Source organism: Plodia interpunctella, chromosome 5, assembly GCF_027563975.2.
Source record: "Plodia interpunctella isolate USDA-ARS_2022_Savannah chromosome 5, ilPloInte3.2, whole genome shotgun sequence".
Lineage (NCBI taxonomy): Eukaryota > Metazoa > Arthropoda > Insecta > Lepidoptera > Pyralidae > Plodia > Plodia interpunctella.
Window position 1 is genome coordinate 9970212 of NC_071298.1, and position 22537 is coordinate 9992748.

A 22537-nucleotide genomic window follows, 5' to 3' on the forward strand; every position below is an offset into this window, starting at 1 on the left:
CATTCGAAATTTTATCCCCATAGACAAGAAATTGTGTTAAAAGTTTGTATGACAAACGCATATTTTGTCGCCATTCGTGAAGCTGCGGGAACAGCTAATGTTGATAACTATTATATTACTTTTGTGCGTCAAGTTCGAATATTTTTTTTCTTTAATGCCAATCTCCAAATTTCCCAGGCGTGAACTGCGAGACGAACATCGACGACTGTGCAGGACGACCCTGCCTGCACGGCGGGTCGTGCATCGACCAGGTCAATGGCTACCGCTGCGTGTGTACTCCGCCGCACTCCGGACGTAACTGCGAGAATACGCTGGACCCTTGCATGCCTAATCAGTGAGTGATTTGTGGATTTTAACAATTCTTCCTTCGTGGAATAAGTCCACAGCCGGTTCTTCTCCTACAAACTTTTTCTTAATAGAGTTATTTACATATTCGTTATGTATGCTAAAAGACACATCCCTTTTTTATTCATTGCAAACAACAAATTTTTAAATTTTTGATGTATTCTCTTGCTTATGAAGACAAAATTTATTTTTATGTTCTGAATTTTGTTAACATATAAGTAAATGTAAATATTTTGTTTATCTATAATTCTCAAAATTTTGTTTTGAATAGTAGTTAGTTTGAATAGTATTAATTAACGAGTTTCATTCGATGCTTGTATTCAGCGGCGTTGATAGTCCCTATAGTCTTGTGTTCATAGCGTAAAAGTTTATGTATATTGATCAAAATTAATTTTAAAAGATTCAGATGTTGGTACCTATATAATTTAAGTTTGACATTCCCTGTTTAGCAAAAGAACAGATCAGCACACATTTATAGAATATAAATCAAATATTATCCAATCAGATGTCGCCACGGTGGCCGATGCAAAGCCGAAGCGTCGTACGCGGAGTTCACCTGCCAATGTCCGGTCGGTTGGACTGGAGCGTTGTGTGAGAGAGACGTCGACGAATGCTTCGTGACAACTCCTTGTCACAACGAAGCCACGTGCATCAACACCGATGGGTCATACGCTTGTATCTGTGCGAAGGGATACGAAGGGAAGGACTGTGCGATCAATACTGATGATTGTGCTTCGTGTAAGTATTTTGTTTGGACTACTTATATGACGTTGTAGATTAATAATTTAACTGTAAGCAGTTTCTCCCCGGAGTTTCGCTTCAGTAGGATAAAAAGTATCGTGTGTCATTCGAAAATAATGTGGATTCCTTTTTGTGAAATAATTTTAGAAATCTGTTAAGTGCCTTAAAATATTTTGACACACAGATTTACGAACACTTCCTAGATATTAGTTTAAATACCTAATTAGTAAATGCCAAAAATTTCGGATTGTTTGTGTACGAACAACTGTTTAATATGATTTAATTACTTGCTGTTTTTTTATTAAATTGTTTTCTCCAATCCAACAGTGGACAAAGGAGTATTTAATTGATGAACGATAAGTTCTAATATTAAATAATAAGTAGAAATTCTAGTAGAAGCACCGATTATAAAGGGTATAAAGGTTAGATTTATGAATCTAACGACACTTTTTTCCTTCCAGTCCCCTGTCAAAACGGAGCGACATGTCTGGATAGCATTGGTGACTACAACTGTATGTGCGCGAGCGGATTCGCGGGCAAACATTGTGAGATAGACATCGACGAATGCGAGTCTCAACCTTGTATGAACGGAGCGACTTGCAATCAGGTATTTATGTTCTGTGGTTATGGCTATGGCCTTTATTTTTTTAATTACGATGTGTTTTCTTCTGATAAATGATTCAATCGAGTCATCAAAGTTAAACTAGCTGAACACAATGTAAAGCCGACAGGAAAAGTATACTTAAAAAAGCAAGTAAAGAATAGAATGTATATCAAATTCCATTAAGGGTGATGATTGTGTGTGCCATTAAGATGGCAACGTTATACTATTACATTTGTCTCTATTATCAGGATTCATTATGTGTATTTTACAACGGTTTTCAAATCCTTAAGCTGGATTGCCCCAGTCAACTTTAACATTGTTAATAGTTAACGTTAAAGTTGACATTTTGTCTGATCAGCGGCAGGGAAAAGTTACGTCAAAGTAAACTAGTGCAACCTATTAAATTTTTTCAGATCCTCTCTCATCTTTAGCATTTATTGGAACAATTAATTCTTTCAGTACGTGGTTAGCATTTACTAGAACAATTTATGCTTTCAGTACGTGGCATCCTACACTTGCACGTGTCCGTTGGGTTTCTCCGGGATCAACTGTCAGACCAACGACGAGGACTGCACTGACTCCAGCTGCATGAACGGAGGGACTTGCATCGACGGCATCAACTCTTACAACTGTTCGTGTCCTCCAGGGTATGTACATGTTATATTATTAGGTCTTTTGATGAGATTTTTATGTATGAAATTGCAAGATTTACTGTCCTGTATTTTAAACTTCTGCTAATGTTATGGACTCTATATTCTCTCATCTCATCATATTAGTGGTTTCTTCCACAGCAATTAAATTTCAGTGCCCATCGCCATCTTGTAATATAGAACCTTATAATTCCTTGTCAACAGTTACAAAAGCTCCAACTGTCTCCGCAGCCATAAAATGTCAATCGTATTTCATTCCATTGGTTTCTTCCATAACAATAAAATGTCGGTGCCCATCGTCATCTTGTAATATTCCTTGTCCACAGCTACACCGGCTCCAACTGCCAGTTCCGCATCAACATGTGCGACAGTTCTCCCTGCGACAACGGCGCCACATGCCACGACCACGTCACGCACTACACATGCCACTGTCCTTACGGGTATACTGGAAAACACTGCGATGCTTTTGTTGATTGGTGAGTAACAGCCACACTTGATGTTATAACCAAACCTCTGGGTATGTTTTTGAGGAAATTTGGAATATATAGTTCGACTCGAGGTCAAACACAAGCCAGTGTGGGTAGAACTGCGGAACGAATATTTTGAAATGATGTCGTATAAGTTTTTGACTAAAACAAGTATAGTTAGATCTAGAGATTTTATCAAAATTAATGAAACTAACTTTATATTACTCAATTTTGTAATAGTACTTTTGAATTGACAGCAAGTACTTTTAGACGCTCACACAGGTTAATATATAGGTCTGTGGTCGCTCATTATATTACCTTTTCTTCATAAATTTTAAAGTGAAGTAAATTCTAGACTATGTAAGTATACCGAAACATCAAAACCAATAACACCACTTTTATATTACCTTCTCTCCACATTTAAAAATAAAAACTCTAACAAATAAACTACTTATCCAGGTGCGAAGGCAATCCCTGCGAGAACGGAGCCACATGTTCTCAGAAAGGGCCGCAGTACACTTGCACCTGCGCGCCCGGTTGGTCCGGGAAGCTGTGTGACGTCGAGATGGTATCGTGCAAGGACGCCTCTATCAGGAAGGGTGAGTTATATAGTTACAGAAAACAGCTAGTTTTCAAGGGTTTACCAGCTGAGTACTGATGTAAGATCGAGACCTCAAGAACATTTGGTACTTTTATAACCTGACTGTTGGGTAGGTATATAGCTAGACATGTCATTTATACTTTGAGCTCTATAGCTAACAGTGTATAAAAAGCTGTCGAAGATGGTAAAATAAAAATGAACTTTATACAGCTAGATTTGAAATGAAATATTTTTCATTAGTTTTTTATTTATGTGCATAATATCTATGATGTATCAGCAGATAATAATATAACTGGATATTCAATAAGTGTTCTATGTTCCAGGTGTCAAACTAAAACATCTCTGCAACAACGGCACATGTGAAGACATTGGGAACTCTCACCGCTGCCACTGTCTCGACGGCTATACCGGCTCCTACTGCCAGAAGGAAATCAACGAATGCGACTCGGCTCCATGCCAAAACGGAGCCATTTGCAAAGACTTAGTTGGAACTTATCAATGCCAATGCGCAAAAGGGTTCCAAGGACAGAACTGTGAACTCAACGTCAACGATTGCTTGCCTAACCCTTGCCAAAACGGCGGCACCTGCCACGATCTCATTAACAACTTCTCTTGTTCTTGTCCTTTTGGCACTTTAGGCAAAATATGCGAGATAAATGTCAACGACTGCAAGCAAGACGCCTGCCATAACAACGGCACATGTATCGATAAAGTAGGTGGTTTCGAATGCAAATGTCCACCCGGATTTGTCGGACCCAGATGTGAGGGCGATATCAACGAATGCCTATCAAACCCCTGCTCTACTCCTGGTACTCAAGATTGCGTGCAATTAGTCAATGACTATCACTGTAATTGTAAACCTGGTTATATGGGAAGACATTGTGACGCGAAAGTCAATTTCTGTGCAAATTCGCCATGTCAAAACGGTGGTATGTGCACTGCAATACAAGGCGGCCACGAATGTCTTTGCAATGAGGGCTTTTACGGCAAGAATTGCGAATATTCAGGTTACGCGTGCGATTCTAACCCCTGTCAAAACGGAGGGTATTGTCGTACTTCTGAAATAGGAGATTACATCTGCGATTGTCCTATCGGATTATCTGGCGTCAATTGCGAAAGAGATTCTCTGAACGAATGCTTAAGTAATCCATGCAAGCACCCTGAATCACGTTGCTTCGACAAACCTGGTGATTATCTGTGCTACTGTCCAAGGCAATGGACTGGAAAGAATTGTGATATTCACGATCCTCATGCTAGGGGTGGATACGGAGGTCAGTTGCCTAATGTTTACAACAAGAGCCCTACAATAAGTATAGAAGAACTTGACTTAGCATATCAGAAGGAACAATGTGTTAAACTTGGTTGCAAAGAAAAACAAGGAGATTACCACTGTGATGAAGAATGTAACACTTATGCATGTGGGTTTGATGGAATGGATTGCTCTTTGGGCATCAACCCTTGGGCAAACTGTACAGCACCAATCAAATGTTGGGAAGTCTTTATGAATGGGGAATGTAATGAAGTTTGTAACACACAGGCCTGCTTGTTTGATGGAAGAGATTGCCAGAAATCATTGCAAAGATGCAATCCAATTTATGACGCATACTGTCAGAAGCATTATGCTAATGGCCACTGTGACTACGGATGTAACAACGCTGAATGTAACTGGGATGGACTCGATTGTGAAAACGAACCTCCTGAACTGGCTGAAGGCGTAATGTCAGTGATACTATTGATGGACATGCAAACCTTCAAAGAAAACTCCGTGGCATTTTTACGAGATCTTGGCCACCAGTTGAGAACAACAGTACTGATAAAGAAAGATCACCTAGGAAATGATATGGTGTTCCCATGGAAAGGCAATTCTGATGCGGGTCTTCAAGATACAGAAGTTGGCAAGAAACATCATATATTTAAGACTGAAAGGGTCCAACCTGGAGTCCTTGTATATTTAGAAATTGATAATAGGAAATGTTCAACAGAGCCTGGTTCGGAATGTTTCTTCTCAGCCCGCGAAGCTGCTGAATTTTTAGCCGCTACGGCTTCTAAGCATTCCATCATGTCTGATTTCCCAATCTTCCAAGTGAAAGGTGTAACTACACCTACTGGAACAGACGACATCCAGACGAATTCAAAATACGTTTTCATCGGAGTGATTCTGGTGCTTCTAGCTGGTTTACTGATCGGTGTATTAGTGACAGCTCAAAGAAAGCGCGCTGCTGGCATAACATGGTTCCCAGAAGGTTTCATAAGGAATAACTCTTCAACAAGACGAAGATCGCGTCGACGGGGCCCTGATGGGCAAGAGATGAGGAATTTGAACAAAGGCTCTATGGGCTGTATCGATGTGGACATCAATGGAGGTCATATGGGTCCTCCGCATTGGTCTGACGAGGACGATGATGGATCAGCTCCACCGAGGGCGAAACGAGCGAGAGGTCCAGGTGATGCGAATGGAGGTCCAGGTGGATATGCCTCAGACCATACGGCGATCACGGACTATGAAGAAGCGGGCCACGAGCCGAGAGTATGGACGCAACAACACCTCGATGCGGCTGATATTAGAGTACCACCCAGTATGATGACGCCACCAGCTATTGTAAGTAATTTTTTTTACTTATCATCTTTTATTTCCTTACTTCCTTACTCATTATAGATATACATGAAATATAGTATGTTGTGAAATAAATGGCGCAAAGGCAGACTTGCCACAAAAGCAATATCTTTCAGCAAACCTTCGGAAGAAAATGAGAGATCACCAAAGAGTTTTCTATCATCGTCATAATAAATTACTTGTCAAGTGGTTAACGTTATAAAATTGTCCACAGCACGACGGGCACGTAGATGTCGACGCCCGAGGTCCTCTCGGCATGACGCCTCTCATGGTTGCAGCGGTCCGCGGCGGAGGTCTCGACACGGGATCCGATGCGGAAGACGAACAGACAGCACACATCATATCCGAACTGGTCGCTCAGGGCGCTCAGCTCAATGCCGCTATGGATAAAACTGGAGAGACTAGCTTGCATCTTGCTGCGAGGTTCGTTTCAAAATTTTAGCTATATCTTTATTGAACACATTGCAAACATTGAATCTAGGACAGAAAAACTATTCTTATTCTTGAGTCGAAATAGCATGTGTCTATCTAGGAGTCCTAGGTTTGATTCCAAGTGCGGGTTTATATACATATATTATTATATACGTATATATTCGTACTTGTGATATTTGACTGCGGTTCTGGCTGTGTTGTATCGGACCCGCAATAAAAGCTTAGTGCTTTGTATGGGCCGTTGAGTGTTTTCCATTTATTTATATGTAACTCAACGGGGTGGGGGATTGTGTTCAATATATTATATATATAATGACTATTGTATTATTATTACCAAATTTAAAATATCGGAGCCCGTTTAGGTATCTGATTTCTCTAAATTGATACTGTGTCAATAATTTCAATTAATTTGTATTCTATTTAACTGGTCATGTCTACTATCTTTTATCTACATCAACATCAATACTAATAACTCAATTGAAAGCTAAAACTAACGTAACATTTCAGATACGCACGCGCAGACGCAGCCAAACGTCTCCTCGACGCCGGCGCGGACGCGAACTCGCAAGACAACACGGGCCGGACGCCGCTGCACGCGGCCGTTGCTGCTGATGCCATGGGCGTCTTCCAAATACTGCTGAGGAATAGGGCGACGAACCTTAATGCTAGGATGCATGATGGCACAACGCCACTTATATTAGCTGCTAGGTAAGGAATCTCTCAGTTTTCTGTGTTTACTAGCAGCTATTCGATTGACTAAAACATAATAAATCATACTCTTAAACCTTCTTAACAAATCACACTATGTATTGGTGTAAACTGTACAAAAAGACGTCTGGTAGTTTTTGAGTATACTGCGTTCATACATATACACAGGCATATATATAAACTGACAGATTACATGGAATACAATAGCAGGCAAGTTAGAAGTAATAATCTACAATATGAACAGAAAAGAGTAATAGGAACAGAGAAGATCTGTATTTATATTCATTACCTTTCTTATTCAATAACAGGCTCGCAATAGAAGGAATGGTAGAAGATCTCATAAATGCTGACGCGGATATAAACGCTGCAGACAACAGCGGCAAAACCGCGCTTCATTGGGCGGCAGCTGTTAACAATGTCGACGCTGTCAATGTGTTACTGATGCATGGAGCTAATAGAGACGCGCAGGACGATAAGGTTAGTATTAATGATAATAATTGTAAAGAAAAGCGATGAATGGTATCAGAGTATGCAGATAACAGCTCTGTAAACTATTTAACTACGTCAATCTTGTCAACGTGTCACTCATGCATGCAGCTAACATAAATGCGCAGGATGATAAATGCGAAGATAGTAAAAACCAATAACAACAAAAAGTATGTTGATGTTTCTGATGTAGGTTCAATAAACAATAACAAAAATTAATACATCAAATACAAAATACATCAATAATGGTATATACTGAGTGGACCTAGTGACCACATTAGACAGGCAAAAATATGAAATAATATATAACCTAATAATAATATTTTAATAAAACTCTTGTTACTTATTACAAAACTTTCTAAAAATGTTATGTATCTCTTTGAAAGTCATCGATTAACTATATACAATTATATTTGATCGAAGTTTAAAAGCAATCATTTTATGCATGAACTTTAGTAATAAAAGTTAACTAATACTAGCAACCCGTCATATTATTTACGCATGTTACATATATATAAACCTTCCTCACTCTATCTATTTAAAAAAAAACCCACAACAAAATCTGTTGCGTAGTTTCAAAGATCGCATACATAGGGACAAACAACGGGAAGCAACTTTGTTTTATACTATGTGGTGAAGAGAATGAGATATTAACGAATACAAATCCACTTAAAACAGGATGAAACTCCCCTATTCCTTGGGGCACGAGAGGGTTCGTACGGCGCATGTCGAGCGCTCCTCGACGCGATGGCCAACAGGGAGATCACGGACCACATGGACCGGCTGCCCAGGGACGTGGCTCAGGAGCGAATGCACGACGATATAGTGAGGCTGCTGGACGAACACTGTCCGAGGCCGCCGCCACAGCATCACCATCTTATGGGTAAGTTGATACTAAACTGTGCTTTTTGAGATATTATTTGAAAATTTAAATAATTGCTGAGTACTCTAATTGCTGAAACGGTGGTGAGCCATCAGCTTGTGGTTCGAATGTCCCAGGTTCGAATCCTATACGTGCCACAAGAGTATACCAATATATGACTCATGTGTAGATTTTATGGGCTCCACTTGCTTATGGTGAAGGAATCGTGAGGAAACCTGCACACTGACTGACAATTTAAGTTATCACCAAGTGTGTATGTGATTCATCATGTTAGATGCCCTTAGGCGACTTCAATGAAATCTAACACCGGTGTTATCAATTAACACTCTCGAGAAAGCAAAAAGAAGAAGAAGAATTTCCGAGTTGATTTAATCGTCTCTTGATTGGATAATATCAGAAGGTTCCATAGAAGAAATCATTTATCGTATTATTGGGCCGCCTTTTGCGCATTATCTTATTTAAGTCTAAGTTTTCAGTTATGCATATGTGAAATAGTGTGCAATAATTGATATTGTATAGTGATCATCTCTTCTCCACAGCGTCCCCAAACCCCCACCCTCAGCTGATAAGTCAGCCCACGGTGATCAGTTCGTCGGTGAAGGCCAAACCCAAGAAGGCGCGCGGCAAGGCCGGCCCCGACAGCCCCCAAGACCACTTCGACAACAATAACTTGCAGCACACGCAAATAAGACGGTTTGTAACATGCTGACACTAAAAGTATCTTGTTACTATTATTATCACCTCGAAATTTCATCAATAAATAAATTTGAAGCAACGTTAAATAAAAATCGTGCTAAGTCCCGTTTATTTAACGGTACGTAATTTATGTGGTTATAAGCTGCGCCCCGGGGCTTCGCTCTCGTGGGAATTTCGTGATAAAAAGTACCCTATGAGTTATTCCAGGTTATATTCTACCCGTGTACCAAATCTCTTAACAATCCGTTCAGTAGATTTCGCGTGAAAGAGTAACACATATATATATACATCCTCATAATTATTCGCATTTATAATATACTCAAGACTCGACATTATATTAGTAGAATGTGTTCAAAGCTTCTCAATAAAAAGATTTAGGTTTTGATCCAATAAGCATGCTTGCGTTTATAATTGATTAGCTTCAATCTGTCTAAATATGAAAAAAAAAATGGATTTTTAACGGACTGATTTTTTTACCATTGCAAAAACAAATAGATTAGTCAAGATTGGATGATGACACCCAGTGTCGCCAGCTAAAAGGACCCAGCATCCTTTATTTTCTATTCTTTGTAATACAGACTGTAGGTACATTTCAATTTGATCTTCTCATAATTTTATTCTTAAAAAAACATAAACCACATCTTTGATTTCATAACTTATATTCATTTTCTTGTCAGCAGAAAACCAAGTGTAAAAAAGAACAACAAAAAGGTGGCGCAAGAGGTGCCACAGAGCGTTGAGAGTTTGGGCTCCAGTTTGAGCCCGGTGGAATCACCGCTCCAAAATTTACAGGTGAGTTTTTTATACTACCACTAGGCCCGTCCTTATACACATTCGTCGGGAACCACACATAATGCGGAAATTTGCCTTCGTGGGATGGCAAAAATATTCGACTTCTTGAGAATACTTGACTGACTCACGTATAATTTTCACCAGGATATGCCGTCGCCTTACGACACGACGTCGCTCTACTCGAACGCGATGGCGCAGTTCGCGGGCATCGAGCACCTCATGCCGCACAAGCAGCCGCCCAGCTATGAGGACTGCGTCAAGGTATACACGATAAATTTCTAATTGTGCCAAAAAAATTAAAGGCTTCATATTAAAGACCCTATTAACATGTGAATAATCAAAAATTTAATATTATCGTTTATCACCAAAGTTATTTGGGGTTTGCGTTTATCCCAAAATATCAATGAATTTTCCATAAATTGTAGTTTGAAACTCCAATTCATAGTTTATCGTGTTCTCTCGCTCTCGCGTGCGATCCTCGCATAGACAATAAATAAATACATAAAAAAGAATTGACATAACACACAGAAACGGGTACAACACACCCAGAACCGCAGACAAATATATGAGTGTGTGTGTATTAGTAAGGTATAAGTCTACACTATCGCATTAGGTGTAAATCTGTAATGGTAGTTAACCAACGTTGCGATTTCTTTCAGACGGGTCAGACGATGCAATCGTTCGGCGGCGGCGCGCTGGGGGCGTCGTTGTCGCCGCCCTACTCCAACCACTCGCCCACACATAGCAACCACACAACGTCACCACACGCATACATTGGTAAGTTTGTTATGTCTATTTTATTCTTATACGTAGACACGGAAATATTCTTACTCGTAGACAGAGAAAATTATAGACATCGTCATACTGTGGCGCATGGTTCTGCGATGGTCCTAGTGTTAGACCCCTTAGGTACACCACTTATTATTTTTATATGGGAAGATATTAATTAGAATTACTATTAATTATTAATTATAATAATCAATGTAACATTTAACAAACTTGTCTATCTGCCAAAAATGTCTTAACATTATCTTTAAAATCAATTATGAAGAACCAAGATTGTATTCAATTAATTGTGATATATTTAGTCAAAAGCTTTATTATGATCCGCGAAGAATATATTTTTGAGGACGTAATTTTAACTTTTTTTATTTTCTTTATATCTCTTTCTCAGCGTTTCTTCCTTAGCCATAAAGCGTCTTATTAGAGCTCAGGGTCCGATTTCCTACTTTTTCTTTTTCCACTTCAAACGATCTTCGGCATCCTTGTTTTGAATTAATTAATTTCGAAATCTAAGAACTTGAATTTATGTAATATTTAATTTCCCAGGTTCACCATCGCCGGGCAAGTCTCGGCCGTCGCTGCCGACGTCGCCGGCGCACATGGCGGCGTTGCGACACTCGCACCAGCATCAGCTTGACGCTGCGGCATACTCTGCGCTTGCGCACCTCAGTAAGTATTTTGTATGGTTTACTACGCCAATAGAAATTGTTCACTTTGATATTACTAATAGGCTTGTAAAATACGAATGAACTTTAGTAGAAAGCAAACATGAAATACTGTTAGATAGTATAAAATATAGGATTGGAAATGCAGATTTATTGTATACAATTCGTTAAATATTTCTTACTTTCAGATGCCAACGGGCAGCACAATGCTCAGCTGCAGGCTATGATGCACGCGGCAGCGCTCGGACAAGTGCAAGGACAGCATCCTGCGTTAAATAGTATAAGTGAGTATTTGAACATCGTCATCTACGGCAGCCCTTTGTATATTCATATTTTGACATACTTCGATATCAGATTGTAGTTAGTGGCCGAAATAGAAGCAATGTGGAATATTGCCTAACTTTTTTTTTGAGCTTCAAGTGCCTTATTGATAGGATGTGGTGGGAAATTCGAAAGAAATCGTAAGGATCCTTAAGTTAATATACCAAATAGGCATCGCTTCGACTCCTTCGACTATTTATTTTCTTATCTCCATAAGAAAAATAGTCCCTGTTACTAGCGAGACCAGACTTTAAGCCGTATGAAAATATTTGACATAATCAAGTGTGTACTTTGACGGTTCAAAATATAGTACTTATGTAAATGTTATTTTTACAGGTCTTTACGGCGGCTGGGGTATTGGAGACACGTTCCCGACGCCCTCTCCCGAATCCCCGGATCACTGGTCGTCCCCCTCCCCTCAAACGCCGCTCACGCAATCCCCTCACTCTGATTGGTCAGATCGCGCGGCTCTATCTCCAAATGACATCCAACAGACCAACAAGGGAGCGACCGAGGCCATTTATATTTAATTTAAAAATCGAACGTAGATAATGTTAATGGATAAATTTAAAAATGAATTGTTAAGTGGACAGTATTGTAAAAAGAACTCTTGTAAATGTTTTGGTAGGTGGTGTGCAGCCATGTGATTCGCAATTTAATGAATTGTAAGGTATTTTATAATACCATTTTTTTATTAAGACAAAATCTGATTCGATAAAGATGTAAGCAAGCATACATTTTTGTAAAACTATGTAAACTAGAAAGAGATCATTAAGTATAATGAAAATTATATTTAAGTACTTAGAATGCTAAAATCGTCAGACAAAAATAAATCTTTGAGAGAGATAACAGCTCGAATGCCTAGAAATCTCAAGGTGCTAAGGTGCCGTAGATATAGACTGAATGTACAGCCATGACTAGAGTAGCGTAGATTAACGCACTAAGCACTAATCCACAATCTCGACATGATAAAAGACTTCTTCGGTGTATTTTAAAAATAAAATTTTGATACTGGCAGCCAATAATATTTTTATTCTCTATTTTACTCATTTTTAGAACAACCATTTTCAAACATATCTTTTTATTAACGTTCCATTCCATCAAATACGCCGACTTTAATATCTAATGACATAATGATACATAATTGTTGTTTGTTAAATGTTTTTTTTTATTTACTTGTTTTTAACTCAGTGTTTTGAATCATTAATTTTAAATGGAAATGTTTTGCGTAATCGTGAAGGGAAATAATTTATGTGTGATTCTTTACGCCTAGATTTTTTATGTATACTATAGTGTATCACGATTTTGTTCTGTATCTATGACGAAGATTAATAATGTTAAATCGTGACAATTGTCTTTAAAAAAAAAAAAAGATATTTTACAAGCATTATCATGACATTTTTTTAAATCTCGAAATTTGTAAGAGTTTTTAATTTTTAGACGTTTAAATGACCTTATAAATATTATCATATCAGTCTTATGTCATAGATACAAATTAGGCTAAGTCTAATCTAAGATTGATGCCTATTTTGCCGCAATCAACCTTATTTGTTCCTTCAGGTGATTAAAATATAATGTAAAAGGTTTTATATTGTGTTATAGGCACCAATCTCAGCTTTTTATTATAAGACAGAAGTTTTCCTTATCCCGATCATTCCATAAATCGCTTCCAATCGTTGGTTTGCTTTTATCTCTAAACTTGATGGTTTTCATAGTTTTAGGTTATATTGTAGCGAAATTGCTTTGCCTGTAAATGGTTAGTTTCCAGTACGAATCGTACATAAGATCTCATCATTCCATGTCGTCGCTTTAATGAAAAATCTCTTAGGTTACACAAACTTCGTGGTCTGGCCCTTAAAGTAAATGTTTATTTTGAATTCGTAAAACGGGTTTTCAGTATTTTTTTTTTGCTTAATTTATTACAGTCATTAAAAATATTTAAAAATAAAAGTTTGACACCATAGCTTTTTGACATCAACTAGAACCAAGCAACCAAAACGTTTATATAATTAATTATCAATAAAATTTTTTGGACAATCAAAATATTTTGTAAAGCCATCAAAAATTCCGAATAAGAAACTGTATGAAATAAATAAGAAAACAAATATTAAATAAAAACTAATTAAATGCCTGCGCTAATAAATACGTTATATGAAAAACTATCAAAATAAGAACAATGAAAGATAATTCCAAATTTAAAAACGCCAAGTGGCCAGCGCTAAATTTGTGTATACCAAGTAGATTATTATACTCCATCGTCGTTGGGACCACATATGCTCAATTGTTTTGAACTCCACAACTTGTATGATATAATGTTTAATACTATATAAGTTTATAAAACTTCTGCCGTTATCGTGTGAATTGCGATTATAATATTGTAAATATTATTAATTACTATTATTTAATACGAGAACGATCTTTTTAGTGTATTTTTAGATTCATTTTTGGTGTCATCGTCAAGTGCCAAGGAGCAGTTTAAAATGTACCCTTTTGTGGAATATTTACAATTATTATTGTAATGCTAGTGGCTAGTATAAAAAATAGGGTACAATAAGAAACTCGTGCTTCCTTTAATGCATTCTCTATAAATAATTTAAGTAAATGTATTCGATAATTGCCGTTTCTATCGAACGAAGTACAAACTTGATGTAAATAGGTTTGCTTCAGTTAAACGTGCGAATGAAAAATTCATAAAAAACGAAAGAATAAACGGAAAATGTTTTTAGAGACATGATTTTTAGTTGCACCGTCAAATTTAATGATAGATTTCAACGGGCGCTCCGCTGACAAGATGGAGTAGGTACTCTGTGTTTTTCTGTGTACGTTAAAGTTAACAGTGCAACCCACCCTTAATATCGAAATATACCTGTACGTATTCGTAACCATATTTTGTAAAAAAAACGCATTTTTTCGTGGAAAACCCTATATCTTTATACAATTTCAAAAAGCACGTTTATTCTGAGGCGAAAATTTGTAATTCTGTGAAAGTTTATGTAAAAAAGGGCACAAGATATAATTAACAGATGAATTAGAAATCTCTGCGTGCCTTTCAAGTTAGAACTAAGTTAGGGACATTTGTAATTTAATCAATGGAATGTGTAGCTTACGAACAACTCTAGTTTTACGATTGTAAATACATTTTATCATTATTTTTATCAAATGCATTTCTTTGTAAGATTCTAAATTGTGAAGGGGAAATAAATTTTAAATATTTTCCTCGTAACTGACAATAAAGGAGTAGTAAAAAATAAGTACTTAGTTCTTTTTTTATTTTCACCCAAATATACCAAAAATATTAAAATTTTCGACAATACACCTAAGTGACTTCTTACGAGTCGCGTATCCTGACGCGAGTTAAACATTTTTACCCATCACAAAAAGTGCACAACGCCGCTAAAGGAGTTTTCACTTCAAAAATGTTTAGGCAGCTAATAAATCAATTGTAGTTTGCTATCATTATTTTCGCAATTACCCTCAATAGACAATGTCAGTTTTGTTTTTATCGACGTGACTTGTTGCAAATTAGTTAGTTTATTTTTAAAACAATTAGCGCAATGATTGAAACAATATACCTGAGTACATTTTATGAAGTGATCAGTCTACTAGTGAGTAATTTTCTTCAATTTTCGCTTAAATGGTTGAATCAATACGAAGTGAAATTAGGATTGTTGATTTTTAAAAACATCGCACGCAACGTTAGTCTCTTAATAAGTATCAAGTTGCCAATTTAATATATTTTTTTGTGATTTTTGTTTGTGAACGTACGTTTTACTTTTTAAATTTAACTAATGACGACATAAAAGAGGCAAATACTTATGTAACGAATTATCTGTTTTTATCTCTATTGGTTTACAAAAATGAATCTAAAACATCCCTTTTGAGCTTCTAGGTGCAATCCACACTCTAATTATCATCATAACATCTAATTTAAGAGCGAGGCTCTTATTGGTGTTGTTCTTTCCATTGTTCTCTCTCCATAGCGAATTGCTTTAATTGCGTGGCGTGTGCTTCCGCCCTAGAATAGGACCACTCGATATCCTCCCATGGATGTCGTACAAGACGTCTAAGGGACACAGCCTGGGCTGATGATAGGCAACAATAGTATTCCCAAGGAGGGTTGAGGCAGGCGGCCGGTTGTAAAATCACAAGGCTTTTTTTAACGCTGACCCCGGGCTTCGCGGCTTCACAACCCCGAACTTACTTGTAGGAACTTACTTGTAGGATTTCATCAATACATACCCTTTGCTGAACATTAACGTGTATTAGATGTGAACAATGTGAACAATATACAATAATAATCATATTTTATTGAGTGCTTTCCACTTAATAACACTTATTTTATTAATCTACATTCCTAAACTCCGAAATATGAACCTAACAACCTCAGTGCAGTGAACATTCAAACGCGAGGCGAGATCACTCCAGCATGGTGCGCTGCGGCAACAGCCATGCTCCTCATCACGGTAACCACTATAACTGGGAACACGGCCGTGGTGACAGCTCTGAGAAGACTCAGGAGGACCCCGGCTCATTATCCACTGGCTAGCCTGGCCGCTGCCGATTTGCTGGTCGGCACTTTCGTGCTACCAATAGCAGTTGCGAGAGAGCTCTTTATATTTCAGTTAAGTTAGTATTTATATGGTCGTCCTCTTAATTTTTAATATATGTATAAGACCTATTTGATAATTGACGTCCTTGGAGAAAAGGCTGCGGTGAAGTTTGTTGCGCCGCTTCTTCTTCACCTGCGCTTTGGAAGTCGGCAGTAGACTTAGTTTAAATATTTTTTTGACGTCAATAAGTGATGTATATCATCCTAAACTGAATAAAGAATTTTGAATTTGTAAATATGGGCGTCTGCCAAACTACATACTGCGATTTTTTGTCGAATATCGAATACTTTGTTCCGATATTTTCATTACAATGCAGATTTTAGAATACTTCCAGTTATGCTACAAACCTTACTGCGCGTCTTTAGTAAAACCCATTATTTACTAGTTCAATGGTATGTTTGTTTAGTTCGTATAAGCCATACTAATATTATAAAGAATAAAGATTTGTATTTTTGTTTGTAACGGTTAAACTCAAAAACTAATCGGCCGATTTTGTTAAAATTTGGCACAGAGATAGGCGAAACCTTCAGGAGTGACATAGATTACTTTTTATTATAGTTTCATACGAGCAAAGCCGGGGAGAGCCGCTAGTCTAATTATAAAAATGGTACGGGATAAAGTTTCGCAGACACTATTAGGGAATCCATATCTATATCGTAAACAGAAAACTATAATATTATAAATAAATATATTAGGACAAACCACACATATTGAGCTAGCCCCAAAGTAAGTTCGAGACTTGTGTTATGTGATACTAACTCAACGATAATATATTTAATAATAAATACATATATAGATAAACATCCAAGACCCGGGGCAATCAGAAAAAGATCATTTTCCATCTTGACCCGACCGGGGATCGAACCTGGGACCTCTCGGTTAAGATGCAAGCACTTTACCACTGCACCACTGAGGTCGTCATATTATTATAAATATCTATTTAATGCCCTTTTGCTCATACATTAGAAGAAACGAGACAGCATAAACGTCTCTAAACAAACAGAATCACAATTAGAATGGTGCTGATAAACTTGAAATTAATAATTTAACCATCTTCTACTAAGTATAGGAAACTGTCTGTCTCTGTGTCATTAAGTACTATTTCCTATAACCTTCACCAGCTTCTCTCCTAGACTGGGCGTTGTGTTCCTGCTGGAGCACCTTAGATGTCCTGTGCTGCACGGCGTCCATCCTGTCCCTCTGTGCCCTGGGCTGGGAACGCTGGTGCTGTATCACCGCTCCTCTGGCACGAGCTCAGAGGATCAAGCGAGCGAAGCTGTATGCTATGCTAATTTGGCCTGTGTCTACTGCGGTGGCATTACCTACAGCATTCATACCATCTCCGAAACATTACCTTACAGGGGAGGTGGCTAAAGCGTGCACGGTTAATACTAATGTTGGGTGAGTAATATTAATGATAATGTTTAGTTGTCTGGCTAAACCCAAACTAATATTAAAAATGCGATGTCTGTCTATCTGTCTGTCTACGGCTAAATCGCTGGACCATTTTGATGAAATTTTGTATGCATGTAGGTAAAGACCCCCCTTCAAAGATAGGCTACTTTTTTTCGCAATATCAACCCCCAAATTACTATAATGGGGGACAAAAAGCAGTGTTTACATTATTGTGTTCCGTTTGGAAGGGCGAGGGAGGCGGTGTAATTACAGGGTACCGTGGCAAAAGATCCTAGGAGACAAAGTAGGCAACGCAAAGTGACACCCCTGGTGGTGACCACTTACTATCAAGTGAAAAAAAAGTATTTTCCTGTCACAACTGGCTATTTCATGTTTTCTTTTATTTTTAAGACGTCTCAGCCTCGAATGCAACACAGATCAAGCGAAGTCGAAAGAGAGAGGGCGAAGAAAATAATTTAATTGTTTCTCTTTGTTATCCTCAAATATTAAAAGAAGTGTATCACGTCTGTCTATCTGTATGAATGCAATAAACTCAAAAACTCCTGGACAGACATCTTTTTCACCAATAGATAGGTATATTCCTGAGGAAGCTTTATGTGTTTAATTTTTTATGGTTTTACCCGAGAGAAGCAACAATGAGCCGCCAATTCAACGTAAATAATGCGTAAAAACTTTGCAGCTACGTATTCTTCAGCACGACATTCTCGTTCTACCTGCCAGCGACTATCATGGTCACCTTCTATGTCCGCATTCTTCGTCTGTTGGCCGTACCACCTACCATCAGAGCTCATCGAGGCAGACAGGTAACCCTCATCACCAACACACAAGTGCGATAGTGACAAAATATGACTTACTTTTATATTAATAACGGGGCGAGATGATAAAATCAGTGTTAATGCACGGATTCAATTTTTTGTCATGTGTTGTATGTACAATATCTTTCTGATGACAATAAAAGCTTGTGTCTAAACTTGTCTACTTTCATTCAAATTAACGAAATATTATAATGAATTCATGAATTCCTTTGTCCTTATGAAATCAACTTATTAGCTCTGAACTAAAGTGTTAGTTTAATAAAGTGACGAGAGCAAACTGTTCAGAATTCTTTTACAGAATCAAATTATCGATGCAGAATCTAAATCGCCAGTGAAAACACACGAGTTTAAAGCGAAGAAACCTAGAACAACAGAGTAAGTATTCAATAATATTCATTCCGAATGTTTTTTTTTGTTTTTGTTTGGTATTACAAGCAGAATCGAACACTAATTAGGTAAAAATATACACATGAATAAAAATAAGTCATTATTTAAGTAACTGAATTAAGTAATAGAATTGAAAAAATAATCTTTTTCTGATCCTAGATATTTTTCCTTGATTTTTACTCAGCTTTCAGATATACGAAGAAGTATATATGAGGAGGATAAATAGATAATAAAGTAAAAATAAAATACCCTTTATACAACCAATTAAGGTATCTTAATTGGTTGTATAAAGGGTATTTTATTTTTACTTTATTATCTATAGTTACATATAAAAAAGACTGACTTCTGAACTCAAAACTATTAAATCCTCAATTGGAAGTCACATTTGTAGCGTACCAAGTTTTTTTCCATTCTTATCTAGGCCTCGCTTGCCTTATCGAAACGATTCACATCTTTTTCAAAACTTCAATTTCAACTAAACTTGGAATGCAGTTGCCTATCAGCTGCGAGGGCTGTGTGTCCCCCAATCGCCTCGTACGACATCCACAGGAGGATATGGACTATAGTCCTATTCTTGGTAATATGTAATTGATTTTTCTTCAGATTCACGACTCCGCAAAAGCATCGTCTTCAAATTCCCGTGGGTTCATCGAATGATCAGATTTCGTCTCCAAAGAAAACTCCAAATTCGCCGTATGTTTTATTGTTATTCCTTTTTTTTTTCTTGTTTATATTTATAAATTCTAGTTGTTCGCCACGAACTTCTTCACCCAGCCACACACCATCGAGAGGAATCTCCTTACAATGCGGGCCGTGTCCAAGAGAACCGGCTTCTGAATCTGATTTGATCCTTGATCCAACGGCCAGAGCTTCTCTAGATGATGTCCGAGACTCTTCGCTATAAGTCCGTTTATTTATTACTAGATGTGGCCCTGGGCAACATCTAGTTTTTAATGAGAACGTATTTCGATAATTCAATTTTAATTTTCGACATACCAATAGGTAAATGTTTATTTTGCAGCGGTGGACTAGTGCCTCGACAGCGTCGTGCTACACGCACAATTATAATGCTAATGTCACTGTTCATGGCTTGCTGGTTGCCATTCTTCGTCATGTTACCAGTTGGTGAGTTGAAGATCCTATTGTTACAGCAAACATGATATTTTTTATTTTTTTCTTCTCGTGAGCAAGAAAAAGGCACGCGGCACACCCGACGGGAAATGTCGCCGTAGCCTATACCTATTTGTATTATGCCAGCTCCACGCCGTCGCCAAACTCACGACACATGCCGACGCGAACGTAAATATTGCGTAGTTAATATGAATGTTTTTATTTACAATGCAATGTATACCGAACTACTAACAGATTACGAAGTTTCCTAAAATATTATTATTAAAACTGTTATTGGAATTTTCGTAAGCAATTGGAACAAACTTTCTAAACTTCTAATTATTGAAATTGTTAAATTAATTTATCTTGATGTGTTTAACGTATACTTACCTATATGTTGCTGCCTACGGATACCTATATTTGACTCCGGGTCCTGATTTCATCAGAATATGCTCAGCGCTTTAGCCATGAAAGGGTGACAGACAATCGTATTTTTAATATTAGTAAAGATATATTCGCTTATAGTTTCATTTGCGAAAACTGCACGAAAATCTGTGTTTTAATTTTTTGCCAAATTTCAGACTATCTGTGTACTCATAAGGATTTAAATTGTAGTTTTTCCAATACTGAATTGCTTACAGATTCTCTGTGCGAATGTGTCTGGGACACATTCTGGCAGTGGTGCACGTGGCTCGGCTACGCGAACTCAGCGATTAACCCGCTCGTGTACGCGGCCGCGTCGCCCAGTGTGCGGAGAGCCTTACACGCATCTCTGACTAGTAGCTCCAGTTCTGGCACCCGCACGGTTCTGTCGCCTAGTATGCGGAGACCTTAAATGTAACGTACGCTATTTGATTATTTCAATATTTGGACCACATGGAGCTGAGCACGATTTTTTTGCCTTTTCCATTTGACCATACACAATTTTTTATTAGTGAAACAGAGAGAAAATATGTTTCGTCAATTGAATGCATCGAATCACCGATCGTCGACGACGATCGACGTTTTCAATAGCCATTTTGTTCAGAAAGAAAGAAAAAAATAAGGTATAGTTGATTAGTTTAATTTTATAAATGAAACCAATCAATAGTTGTCCAAAATAAATATAATTTATTTACACAATTCAACAAGTTGTGTACACGTGTCTTTGGTATAAGATCTACCCATTCATAGCTGTCATTACAAATAGATAAAAAAAAATTGCACTCGAAAAATACTGGATCTAAAAATCGGAATTGTTTAAATAATTCTACGCTTATTTAAAATGTACAATAACAACAATTATTTACAACTTATAAACTGTATAGACTACTAAAGATATAACAATCTAATTATATATCCATTTGTGCAATAGATTCTATGTGGACTTAACTAATGGTAAATTTCATCGACAAATTTTTGCAGACTGTTCAATATAATATACACTATATTTTTATTTAAAGAAATCAAGATGGATTGTTTCGTTATGGAGTTACATACCTTATAAAATATGCCTAGATGTTTTTTATTACACTATATAATGTAACCGTGTAATAATAAAATAATACTAACTCCTTTGTAGAGGGTAAAATACGAACAATTTTCTTGTTATAGTTAGTGGATAACTATACAAGTATTGGCAAAATAAAGTCTGCAAAAATATGTAAACTTTATCATACACTTATCATATTACTAATTGAACCATTTATCTTCAACTGGATTTCGTATTTCGATTATAACTCCATACACTCGTTTGACAATCGTACGTCCACTCAATTAACAATATCTATGCAGGATTACAAAATGGCGGACAAGATGGCGGTCTCAGTGCCTCAAGATGGCGGCGATTGACAAAATGACGGCTGCGTACACTGGCGGGCGGGAGAAGGTGCTGGCGCCTCCGTAGAAGTCCCTGGCATCTGGTGAACAGTTTTTGCAGGTACAACGACCGGACAGACAGTAGCCAGGCTCATCTTCTTCAGAAACACATTCCTGCAAAAACAGTTTAAGAATTTAGAATTTTTTATTGACTAATTGTAGCTCTTTATTTGTGTCTGTCATTTATTATTTACAATATTTAAACTTTTCTGCGTTCGTTAAAAAATGTTTGTTATGTTTAGTCAATGTAAATATAAGTTTTGTAAGAATTAGACCGCGAATAAAACATGTAATAAACTAAATTACTTTTTTAACTCTTCCCAGTGTCACTTCTCCACTGGAAGTATTTTATAATCTGTGGATTCTCTCAAGGCTGCACTAGCAGTTCGCATGTCAGTAGTACTACTCAGTTATGAGCATCAAAATTGCTTCATATCTACCTTAGTTTAGATCCAGAGGTGTATAGGCAAGAGTCATTCAGAATATTATATTTCTGTACGATTATGTCTGAACGATTTTGTGGCATGTCTTTATGGTCGACGATACGAGTGGCT

General features: G+C 37.4%; 3 protein-coding genes across 12 annotated transcripts in view; 2 read left to right on the plus strand and 1 right to left on the minus strand.

Annotated features, from left to right (window-relative positions):
• N (Notch) overlaps positions 1–15039 on the plus strand; it is a 120417-nt gene extending 105378 nt beyond the window's left edge. For 2 of the 4 annotated variants that reach the window (XM_053744731.1, XM_053744733.1), the window contains 18 exons: positions 178–334; positions 851–1083; positions 1548–1693; positions 2189–2337; positions 2667–2816; positions 3267–3406; positions 3732–6007; positions 6237–6445; positions 6962–7162; positions 7471–7639; positions 8327–8531; positions 9071–9224; positions 9905–10019; positions 10164–10280; positions 10679–10796; positions 11349–11471; positions 11656–11751; positions 12125–15039. In XM_053744731.1, the coding sequence (XP_053600706.1) occupies positions 178–334; positions 851–1083; positions 1548–1693; positions 2189–2337; positions 2667–2816; positions 3267–3406; positions 3732–6007; positions 6237–6445; positions 6962–7162; positions 7471–7639; positions 8327–8531; positions 9071–9224; positions 9905–10019; positions 10164–10280; positions 10679–10796; positions 11349–11471; positions 11656–11751; positions 12125–12318 (4952 nt within the window). In that variant the 3' untranslated portion in view covers positions 12319–15039. The remainder of the gene's footprint in view (positions 1–177; positions 335–850; positions 1084–1547; positions 1694–2188; positions 2338–2666; positions 2817–3266; positions 3407–3731; positions 6008–6236; positions 6446–6961; positions 7163–7470; positions 7640–8326; positions 8532–9070; positions 9225–9904; positions 10020–10163; positions 10281–10678; positions 10797–11348; positions 11472–11655; positions 11752–12124) is intronic. The other 2 variants (XM_053744732.1, XM_053744734.1) reach the window with 1 other exon arrangement.
• Positions 15040–15264: 225 nt separating this feature from the next.
• Positions 15265–22285, plus strand: LOC128669697 (tyramine/octopamine receptor-like). Of its 4 annotated transcripts, none has more exons than XM_053744744.1 (9): positions 15265–15393; positions 16181–16414; positions 17520–17799; positions 18494–18617; positions 18928–19004; positions 19620–19709; positions 20038–20141; positions 20768–20968; positions 21900–22285. In XM_053744744.1, coding segments are annotated over exons 1-8 (1104 nt in total). In that variant the 5' UTR covers positions 15265–15392; the 3' UTR covers positions 20962–20968; positions 21900–22285. The 4 variants fall into 4 exon arrangements, with proteins under 4 accessions (XP_053600719.1, XP_053600718.1, XP_053600720.1 ...); XM_053744743.1 differs by having other exon boundaries at positions 20768–20963; XM_053744745.1 differs by having other exon boundaries at positions 17532–17799; positions 20768–20963.
• Positions 21214–22537, minus strand: part of LOC128669698 (tenascin-like) — a 39060-nt gene continuing 37736 nt past the window's right edge. For all 4 annotated transcript variants that reach the window (XM_053744751.2, XM_053744749.1, XM_053744750.2 and 1 more), the window contains exon 8: positions 21214–22097. In XM_053744751.2, coding sequence (XP_053600726.1) covers positions 21930–22097 — 168 coding nt within the window. In that variant the 3' untranslated portion in view covers positions 21214–21929. The remainder of the gene's footprint in view (positions 22098–22537) is intronic.

Bases quoted from the DNA above. Each gene is read 5' to 3' on its own strand.
- LOC128669697 (XM_053744744.1), top strand. The intron at 17,800-18,493 runs GTGAGTAATATT...AAAACTTTGCAG, and splicing joins ACGGTTAATACTAATGTTGG to CTACGTATTCTTCAGCACGA. The intron at 18,618-18,927 runs GTAACCCTCATC...ATTCTTTTACAG, and splicing joins GAGCTCATCGAGGCAGACAG to AATCAAATTATCGATGCAGA.